This window comes from Hemitrygon akajei, chromosome 7 (assembly GCF_048418815.1).
Source record: "Hemitrygon akajei chromosome 7, sHemAka1.3, whole genome shotgun sequence".
Taxonomy (NCBI): Eukaryota; Metazoa; Chordata; class Chondrichthyes; order Myliobatiformes; family Dasyatidae; genus Hemitrygon; species Hemitrygon akajei.
The window spans coordinates 84,804,012-84,815,370 of NC_133130.1; the positions used below are offsets into that span (position 1 = coordinate 84,804,012).

Here is an 11,359-nt window from a genome sequence, read left to right on the forward strand (position 1 = left end):
GGTGCACCATCTGTACGTATAATGCACTGTAAGGATGCACAACCATTCCTCCCTCTACATAATCATCAACATAGGTGCCCTCCCAGGGCTGTGCGCTGAGCCCATTGCTGTACACTCTGCTCACAGCTGACTACACGACCAAACATTCAAGTTCACCGATGACACAACATTCGTGAGGCTCAACTCTGACAACAAATAGACGGCCTACAGAGAGGAGGTGGAGGAGCTCAAAGCCTGAAGCCAGGCAAATAACTTCTTCCTTAATGTCAACAAGACAAAGGAGATGGTTATCGTCTTGAAGAGAATTCACACTAGTCACACACCCCCTTTGCGTCAGCAGCACAGCAGTAGAAACTGGGAGTGCACATCACACACAACCTTTCATGGTCCCAGAACACATCCTACACAATCATGAAAGCTCACCGACGCCTCTAGTTTCAGAGGAGGGTGAGGAGAACTGAGCTATGCATATCCATACTTGTGCCATTCTACAGATATGCAGTGGAGAGAATTCTGACAAGCTGCTTGGTACAGAAACTGCGATGCAGCAAACAGAAAAGCTCTACACAGGTAGTTAAAACTGCCCAATGCATCACTGGCACCAATTTGCCCATCTTCAGGGACATATTTATAGCAAGGTGCCAGAAAAGGGCCAGTAACGTCATGAAGGATACCATCCACCCTGCTCATGGACTATTTGCTCCACTCCCATTAGGGAGGAGGCTACACAGCATCCACACCAGGACCACCAGACTCAAAAACTGTTACTTTTCCCAAGCAGTAAGGCTGATCAACACCTCCACACACCAATTCCACCACTACTTTATTATTTCCTGTCAGTACAGCCTAGCATCTCTTTAAGGACATACAATCAATCTATGTATATAAGCTACTTATTGTAAGTATTAATATTTGTGTATTTTATTATTGTGTTCTTAATCCTTTGTTTTTTTTGGTGCTACATCAAATCTGGAGTAATAATTACTTTGTTCTCCTTTACATTTGTGCACAGGAAATTACTTAAATAATCTTGAACTCAGACTATACATATAGTAATATTATCACAAATAAATTTAACAAATAATATATTCCAGAAGAATGACACTGACATTTATTGAAATATATATTTGAACTTGTTTATAATTTTCTATATTAAAAAAACAGCATTTATTTTTGTTTTTCCATTTCCTGATGCCCACATACATCAGTAACATGATCAGGCTCAGTTGTTAGGGCAAGATTTGAAATGGTGACTGCTTTTCCGTCCCTATTCCTTAAAGTTTAGAATAATGACGGATGACCTTTTTTAAACAGAAGGATTCTAAGGGGGCTTGGCAAGGTAGAAGTTGAGATGTTTTCATTAATATGAGTCACAAACAAGGGAACATCATAAGTAACAATGGGCCAGTATTACGTGTGTACAAATTTCTTTCAGGATGAATCCCTGAAATACTCTGTCTCTAAAGTGGTGGAGTTAATTTCATTGTAGGAAGATGGCACCAGAGAACAATGCAACCAAAGGTGGTATCCTCAGTCATTTAACAAAACTACTTCTTTTACTTCTTCTTTCAAATATGATTCTGCTACCACTAAATGTGATGTACATTTTGATAGTACCTTTTCGGGTCGATTAAGCGTCTGGTGCTTTGCTGTCTCTGAGGGAGTTCGATGAGGTTTCAAGTGGAGTGTGTGTAGCCTGGAGGACAAGAAGTCTGAAGATGGGCTGCAAGCTCATGATCAACTCCACTTTTTGCTGATCTCACAGGTTAAAGCGTCGAACAAGATTGAAAACACCAAGGATGAGAGCAGGAAGTGAGCAGGTGTTCAGTGCCATCTGCTTGCATTTGATTGGTCTCTCTCTCTCTCTCCCTTTCACTGCTCCCAGAGGACGGTGCCTGCATTTCAACAGACTCTCCCTCTTGCTCAATGCTGCTGGAGTCTTGGGTCTTGGGCAAAGGTTAATTCACATGGTTTGTGCATTGGACAGTGCAGTTCATGCTATGACGTGTGTCTCAATTACTCCTTTTTTTAACTGCGATTTTGATCAACACTAAATTGAACTGAACTGAAAATTCCTAGAGTATTTCAATCACTTTGTGGTTTGATGTTTCATATTCTAGTATTTTTGCTAATTTTTTGCTGTTTGTACAATTTGTTCTTTTGCGTGTTGGGTGTTTGGTGTTTTCTTTGAACCGGTCCATGGTGTTTCTTCGTTTCAGAGCTGTCTGTGGGAAGACAAATCTCAGGGTTGTATACTGCATACATACTTAGATAATAAATGTACTTGAATCTTTGGAATCTTTAAGGTGCCGTCAGATATAAATATTTGAAAGATTGAGGAATTGGGGAACAGGCACTAAAGAGGAATAGTGACCAACATAGGAGGACCATCTGAGTGCCAGGGCAGGTTTGATGGGCTGCATTTTGCAGATTTTGCATGGTGGTTTGGCTAAAATTCTTCCCTTGAGTAACATTATACAGGAAACATTATACTTGCATTTTCCTGTGTAACAACTTTTCCAAATATAATCTACTAAGAAGTGACCTTTACTTTCACGTAAGGGAAAATGTAAGGGACGGTCTGAAAAACTGATGGTGTTAACTGACCTTTACTTTCAGTTAGATTCAATCAAATTATGTGATCCAGATTGTCCTACAATCAGAAAAGTAATAATATAAAGGTACTTCAATCACTGGTACCTGTCCCATTAACTGATAAAAAGATGAAACTGAGTACCTTGATACAAACAGTCTAATCTCCCTTCTGGAGTGGAGAGAAGCTTTAGAAAGGTGTACCTGGAATAAGTTCAGCACAAGTGAGACTGACATACAGAACGCTGATCAGAATTTTATCTGCTAACGGGTCCAGGGCGCTCCCCAAAGCCGATTTCTGATTAGCCCAGTTTCGTGCAATGTAACCGTCCAACTGCAAAATATGAAGAAAAAGAGAGTTAAACAGGCAATACACCATGCATCTGAGAATGGCATTTCTTTAGTAATATCTCAAATGTCTGAACTTAAGTCATACTTCCTTTAAGCAAAACAGCAGTTTTGATAATTCAAACATGCTGAAAACTAAATTGGCAAACTGCTTACTTGAGGACGAGCTATTTTAAAGGAGCACATGGCAGCATGCAGCTTGAAGCTAAGATCCAGTTTTGTTGAAATGGTGAGAGGATGATATACCTAAACTACTGATCAAAAAAAAATTCTATAAGAATTGATGCAAAAAGAGATATTCAGAGATTGCAATTTTAGCCCGATGGGAGTTCGGGGAGCTGGGTTAAGCACAATAGGCAGCCATTCAAACAGAGAGAGGAGAAATGGGCTAAAAATTCTATATCTGAATGCACGGTGTCAGAAATAAGGTGGATAAGCTCGAAGCCCAGGTGCGAATGGGTAACTATGATGTTGTTGGGATAATGGAGACATGGCTGCAGGGAGATCAGACCTGGGAAATGAATGTACATGGGTATACGTGCTATCGTAGGGACAGAAATGTGGGCAGAGGGGGTGGGGTGGCCCTGTTGGTGAGGAATGAGATTCAGTCCTTTGCAAGGGGGGACATAGGGTCAGGAGAAGTAGAGTCTGTGTGGACAGAAATGAGGAACAGTAAGGGCAAAAGGACCCAAATGGGTGTTGTCTACAGGCCACCAAACAGTAGCATGGATATTGGGTGCAAGCTGAACAGGGAGTTAACATTGGCATGTGGCAAAGGTAATGTCGCAGTAGTTATGGGGGATTTCAACATGCAGGTGAACTGGGTCAGGTTGGTGCTGGACCACAGGATAGGGAGTTTGTAGAGTGCCTACGGGATGCATTCTTGGAACAGCTTGTACGAGAGCCGACCAGGGACAAGACTATTCTGGATTTAGTGTTATGTAATGAACAGGATTTGATAAGTGATCTTACAGTAAAGGAGCCATTAGGAGGTAGTGATCATAATATGATAAGTTTTTATCTGCAATTTGAGAAGGATAAGGGCAGCTCGGAGGTGTCAGTGTTGCAGTTGAACAGAGGAAACTATGGAGCCATGAGGGAGGAGCTGGCCAAAGTTGACTGGACGGATAGCCTAGCAGAAAAGACAGTGGAACAGCAATGGCAGGTATTCTTGGGAATAATGCACAAGGTGCAAAATCAGTTCATCCCCCAGAGGATTCAAAGAGGGGAAAGGGCCCACAGTGGTTGACAAAGGAAGTCAGAGATTGCATAGCATTAAAAAAAAGGAAGTATGATAGAGCCAAGGTGAGTGGGAGGACAGATGATTGGGAAGTTTTTAAGGAACAACTGAACTTAACTAAAAAGACAATATGGGGGGAAAAAATTAGGTACGAACGCAAGCTAGCCAGGAATATAAAGGAAGATAGCAAAAGCTTTTTTTAGGTATGTGAAGAGAAAGAAGATAGTTAAGAACAATGTTGGGCCCTTGAAGAATGAATTGGGTGAAATTGTTATGGGAAACAGAGAAATGGCATAAGAATTTAATGAGTACTTTAGATCTGTTTTCACTAAGGAAGACACAAGTAATCTCCCAGATGTATGGATGGACCAAGGACATAGGGTAACAGAGGAAATGAAACAGATTGACATTAGGAAGGAAACGGTGATGAGAAGACTGATGGGACTGAAGCCTGACAAATCTCCAGGTCCAGATGGTCTACATCCTAGGGTACTAAAGGAGATTGCGGATGCATTGGTAATCATTTTCCAATGTTCCTTAGATTCAGGATCAGTTCCTGAGGATTGGAGAATGGCTAATGTTATCCCACTTTTTAAGAAAGGAGGGAGGGAAAAAACAGAGAACTATCGACCTGTCAGCCTGACATCGGTGGTGGGGAAGATGCTAGAGTCCATTATTAAGGATGAAATAGTGGCATATCTAGATAACAGTGATAGGACTGGGCCGAGCCAGCATGGATTTACCAAGGGTAAATCATGCTTGACTAATCTGTTGGAGTTTTTCGAGGATGTAACCAGGAAGTTAGACGGGGGAGATCCAGTGGATGTAGTGTACCTCGATTTTCAGAAGGCATTTGATAAGGTCCCACATAGGAGATTGGTGAGTAAAATCAAAGCTCAGGGCATCGGGGGGGAGACATTGACATGGATAGAAAACTGGTTGACAGATAGAAAGCAAAGGGTAGCGGTGAATGGGTGCTTCTCGGAATGGCAGGTGGTGACTAGTGGGGTGCCACAGGGCTCGGTATTGGGATCACAGCTGTTTACAACTTACGTCAACGATTTGGATGAAGGCTTTGAAAATAACATCAGCAAATTTGCTGATGATACTAAGCTGGGTGGCAGTGTGACATGTGATGAGGATGTTAGGAGAATTCAGGGTGACTTGGATAGGCTGGGTGAGTGGGCAGATACTTGGCAGATGACGTTTAATGTGAATAAGTGTGAGGTTATCCACTTTGGGGGTAAGAACAGGAAGGCAGATTATTATCTGAACGGTGTAGAGTTAGGTAAGGGAGAAATGCAAAGAGATCTAGGAGTCCTTGTTCATCAGTCACTGACAGTGAATGAGCAAGTGCAGCAGGCAGTGAAGAAGGCTAATGGAATGTTGGCCTTTATTACAAAGGGAATTGAGTATAAGAGCAAGGAAATCCTCTTGCATTTGTACAGGGCCCTGGTGAGACCACACCTGGAGTATTGTGTACAGTTTTGGTCTCCAGGGTTAAGGAAGGACATCCTGGCTGTAGAGGAAGTGCAGCGTAGATTCACGAGGTTAATTCCTGGGATGTCTGGACTGTCTTACGCAGAGAGGTTAGAGAGTCTGGGCTTGTACACGCTGGAATTAAGGAGATTGAGAGGGGATCTGATTGAAACATATAAGATTATTAAGGGATTGGACAAGATAGAGGCAGGAAATATGTTCCAGACGCTGGGAGAGTCCAGTACCAGAGGGCATGGTTTGAGAATAAGGGGTAGGTCATTTAGGACAGAGTTAAGGAAAAACTTCTTCTCCCAGAGAGTTGTGGGGGTCTGGAATGCACTGCCTCGGAAGGTAGTGGAGGCCAATTCTCTGGATGCTTTCAAGAAGGAGTTAGATAGGTATCTTATGGATAGGGGAATCAAGGGATATGGGGACAAGGCAGGAACTGGGTATTGATTGGAGTTGATCAGCCATGATCTCAAAATGGCGGTGCAGGCTCGAAGGGCCGAATGGTCTACTTCTGCACCTATTGTCTATTAATAAAGATCAGGCAATAAGTGATGTGTGAAATTAATACACTTTCCAAAAGGTATTGGAAGTGGCTGAGGTAGGTACAGTAGTATTAAGCAGCTCTTAGACAGGTGGAGGGATGGGGCTTATAAGGGCTGAACACAAAAAATTGCTACTAGCAGGGTGAGCGTCCTGGTCAGCATGGACTGGTGGGCTGAAGGATCTGTATCCAATCTGTAATGTTCTATTGCCCCATTTTATTAAATGATTGGCTCAGAATATCCAATTGCTTTTGATTTGCTTTCAACAGTTGTGAGTGCAAGACATTAACAGGGTTCAAGCTCTATTCCAGAGATGTGAGCATAAAATTATAGAGCAACACTCCATTACTGTACTGAAAGAATATAGCAATGGCTCAGTTCTTTGAGGTGAGATATCAAACCAAGCCTCCTCCTCCTGATCACAAGTGAAAATCCATGGTACTGATTCCATGAAAAAGTGTTCTTATTAATGTCCTTGTGAATATTAATGCTTGAACCACACATTAAAATGATTTCTTGCTCAATACTGGATTATTATAAGTTCTGACTGCGAAATGCTTTCAAATATGGAGAATAAACCATACATGAGGAAATAAAATCATCTTGCATAAATCTGGAGAGCATAAAACATTTTTTTCCCACAATTAAGATGCAGCATGCACTGTAAAATATGCATTAAATAATCTACCAACTGAAAATTAAATTACAACTTTTAATGAATTAACGGTAGTGTAGTGGTTAGCAGTACATTATTATAGTTCAGGGCATCGGGAGTTTTGAGTTCAATTCTGACATCATCTAAGAAAGTTTGCATGTTCTTTCCGTGTGTGCTTGGGTTTCCTCCAGGTGCTCCGGTTCCCTCTCATAGTCCAAAGACATACTTGTTCAGGAACTCTTTCTACCCCTCAACCATCTTGAACCAAAGGGGAAACTTCACTTAACTTCACTTGCCCCATCATTGAAATGTTCCCACAACCAATGGACTCACTTTCAAGGAGTCATCATCTCATGTTCTCGATATTTATTGCTTATTTATTATTATTGTTTCTTTTTTTGGTATTTGCACAGTTTGTTGCACTAGTTGGGCAGTCTTTCAATGATTCTGCTATAGTTATTACTCTATTGATTTGTCAAGGATATCCACAAAAAAATGAATCTCCGGTTGTATATGGTGACATATATATACTTTAATAATAAAATTTACTTTACTTTGAACTTTGGTTAGTCAGTTAATTGATCACTGTAAATTGTACTGTGATTAGGCTAGAGGTTAAATAGGTGGCGGTGTAGCAGAGTGAGCCAGAAGGGCCTGCTCCACACCGTACTTCTAAATAAAATTAAATTAAAAGGAAATCAGTTGATCATTGTCATACATGCATAATAAAGATTTTAAATGAGTGCAAATAGTTACAATATTTAACTAAATGAGTACAAAGATTCCATCAATTAGAAGCTAATTAATCTAATAGTTATGTTGGTAAAATATTCTGCTGGAAAACAAACTGGTTGAAAAGCACATTAGCCAGTTTATAAAAACTAGGAACCAATACTGATCAAATTAATCCTACAAGCAGCTTTTACATCGCAAGATGCAGTTCACTTCATTTTTAAAAAGAATTTTATAAGTTGCCTCAAGATTGATACAGAAGTTTAAAATATACAGAATAACGAACAATATGCTTGCATAAATAGAAAAACAATTTGTGAGAAAGTTAAAGACAAAAATGTCAAAAACTAATTAACAGGCGGTGGGGCATCCTTGTGCTAAAGTGATATAGAAAAGCTTAAAATAGGAGTTGCTAAGAAGGTTGCTAAGCAGTGTAAATTAAAGTAAAGTGCCTAGACAGTTAAACTTCTAGTTTGTCTTCAAAATAAAGGCATTTGTAAAATAGAAGTGCATGATTTATCACGTTCCTACCTCCCGACCTAAACTCCTCTCACTCAACATTTTCCAATTTCAAAAAATATATTTTGTAAAGAATTACACACAGAGTGTGGTGAGGTAATATAACAACAGAACAATCTGATCTAATACAAACTTAACCTGCCGTAATGCCTGAATAGCTTTCTCCTTATTACTTCCTTCATGGATTTGCATTCCTTACCATCCTGTTTGTACTGTTTCCTAAGGTTTACGCAAAAAAACAGCTAAAATGTGCCAAGTGGTTGACAAAATAACAACAGATTATGGCCACTGCTTTACTGTGTTGGGAACATTTGAACAGGGTAACCAATACACGAAGCCTGTCTGTTATTCTATTCGATCATGGTTGATATGTATGTCCATTGCATTTCCCAACATCTACTTCATATGCAGACCATCAACAAATTATATTTACTCCCGAAAACTTCAACTTACTAGTAACAAAATCTGTTTTGGAGAAAAACTTTCGGATGCCCACTTTTTTTTTGTGTGGAAAGAGCATTTCCTGGGTTTTATGCCATAATTGGTCTAGATATAATTTTGTTATGCCTCCTCATTCTGGAGGAAAGGAGTTCTCTAAAACAAAATGAACAAAATCTTCCCAAGAAGCTTAACCTTTTTAGCACCAGTATTAATCCGCTAAATCTGGTCCAGTGAAAAAATATTCACCAATATTCATCAGACAATAAAAGGACTGCTGCCTTGTCCAAACAAGACAATGCAAGTCACCGATCATCAACAACTGGATAACTTTCTCTCAGGTAGTCAGGACACAACCAAAGCAAGTAAGAGCTCTCCCCTAGAACGCTACTTCCCTTCATTTCAGGGAGGTGCCTGGACTTAACAAAAGACTGGACCTTAGCACAGCTGGACCCACATAGAATAAAGAGCTGTAGCCTCAACTGCACTATATCAGAATTAAAAGTACTGCTGCAAGTACAATGAAAGGGAATAAAATTAGACAATGTTGGAAATATACAACAGGCCTCGAAGAATTAGGAAAGTTATTTAAGGTTTTTGGATCAGGAGAGCTAGCTATGTTTATCTTAACAATTGAGTAAGAAAAACTACCACCCAGTTGCACTACTTGTTTTTCATTTTTTGGTTTCAATACACTATGTGCAATCTGAGAGTTTCTGAGAATAAAAAAAATCCCTATCATCACCAGATCCATGTTTATAGTTCAATGATTTTAAGAATCACATTTTCAGATGGCAGAAGGAAAATAGGTGTAACAATGAATGAAACATTAAAATTGTGAACACAACCACATCATGCCAGTGAAATAGGATCCAGTCAGCATGCTTTATTACCTATTTCACTGATGCACAATTAATGACCAAATTGTTCACTCTAGTCACCCCAATCTCCTCCACAAAAGTAATTTCTGCTCTTCAAAAAAGAAAATCAGTCATTTCCTGTTATCAAGGACAGCAAACAGCTGGGATAGATCTTTCACTTACATATACCATACTCCCAGTAATGGAATGTGCTTTTTGAGCTCCATCCCTAGCTGGTACGAACTCCTACAACACTTTATCATAGCTGTTTATCTTAATAATGGACCTGGAAATTTAAAAGCCCACACGACCACCCAACCCTTCAGCCAAGCCTCGCAACTACTTCAGAAATCTTAATTTTAAGAATGTCTGATGATTTTATAATTATCTCAATACTTAACCAATGAATTATGTCTTCTAACGTTTGCATCATAAGCAGTTTCCACATTCCCTAGTGGTTAAGTGCACTGCTCATAAGACATAGATGCAGAATTAATTAAGCCATTCAGCCCATCAAGTCTTCTCCACAGCTCCATCATGGCTGATGCATTTTCCCTCTCAACCCCGTTCTCCTCATAACCTTTGATGCCCTGACTAATCAAGAACCTGTCAACCTCTGCTTTAAATAAACCCAATGACTTGTCCTTCACAGCCATCTGTGGCAATGAATTCCAATACTCATTGCAATACTCTGTCAAACACACCAAAGGGTTTCCATATTTCACAGAGAATAATCAAAATATGAGAAAATGCCAATTTGGTGAGTCACTTGTATTTAAGTAACACTTAGCAACTGCAAGGGAAAACAAATCAGGCTCATTGATCTTTGGAGAGTTAATTTTCCTGTAAAATGGGATCAATGCAGTACAACTGGGATAGCAGGCCCACTTGCTGATACCAACTTGCACACAGTCAAATTTATTTTTATTCAGAGATACAACATGGTAACAGGCCCTTCCTGTCCAAGAAGCAACGTACCATCCAATTACGCACAATCAACCTCCTAACCCATACCCCTTTGGAATGCGAGAGGAAACCTACGTGATCATGGGGAGAATAAACAAACTCCTTACAGACAGTGATGAGAATTGAACCCTGGTCGCTGGTGCTGTAATAGCATTACACTAACAACTATGCTACTGTGCTGCCACAAGCATGGATTTTGTTCTTGTCCAAGGCCCCTGGTACTCCTTATAGTGAAAATCAAATCAAATGCACTTACTTGCATTATTTGGAATTTAACAAACTATCTGATTATTCTTGTCCACTGTTTAATCTGCAACACCATGACCTTCAAATAATCTACCATTTTAACTTCTCAATCACATTCTGCTTTCCATTTTCTCATTGCTAAGGAAACCACGGTAGATTCCAAAGTACAGAACTTGCTGAATAACCTAATTCAATGTGTTTGCATATTTTGTAAAGAAGTGGAACACAAATTTCAGACATTTTGTACTCCACATCTTATCAACTGTCGCAATAAATTTAACTTCAGATCTTTTAACACTATGCAAGTCAGTCAAATATCAATTGCAGATTCAGGTGTCAGGCCAAGAAAGGCTTGCAAACGATTATAAAATCCTTTCAAAGCTTCAAAAGGGGGTTGTTAAGTGGATATTCTGAATAGTTAGCTGAACAGATAGCTAAACAGTTAAGAAGTAGTGATTCTGTTCCTCAGATAAGTGATCAGCTATTTACAGCTGAGATAAAGAAAAATTGTTTCACTGGGAAGTTGTAAAACTTTTAAGTTCTTATCCCAGACAAACGTGAATAGTACCGGGTATACTCAGGAGAACATAGCAAGCGCACTGGAGATTTCAGATTTTGTTGAATAGTGGATCTGCTCTGCTTCCTAAAAACATCATTACATAATCAATAAAGTGACGTCTTAGAATAATCTTTCAGCTGTTGGCACAACCACTGTTTGTATCTTTCAATGCCA

The 11,359-nt window shown here is 39.7% G+C and overlaps 1 protein-coding gene across 1 annotated transcript in view; it reads right to left on the bottom strand.

Annotated features, from left to right (window-relative positions):
* Positions 1–11,359, bottom strand: part of crls1 (cardiolipin synthase 1) — a 66,808-nt gene that overhangs the window by 15,144 nt on the left and 40,305 nt on the right. The window contains exon 3 of the mRNA XM_073051334.1: positions 2,797–2,926. Coding sequence (XP_072907435.1) covers positions 2,797–2,926 — 130 coding nt within the window. The remainder of the gene's footprint in view (positions 1–2,796; positions 2,927–11,359) is intronic.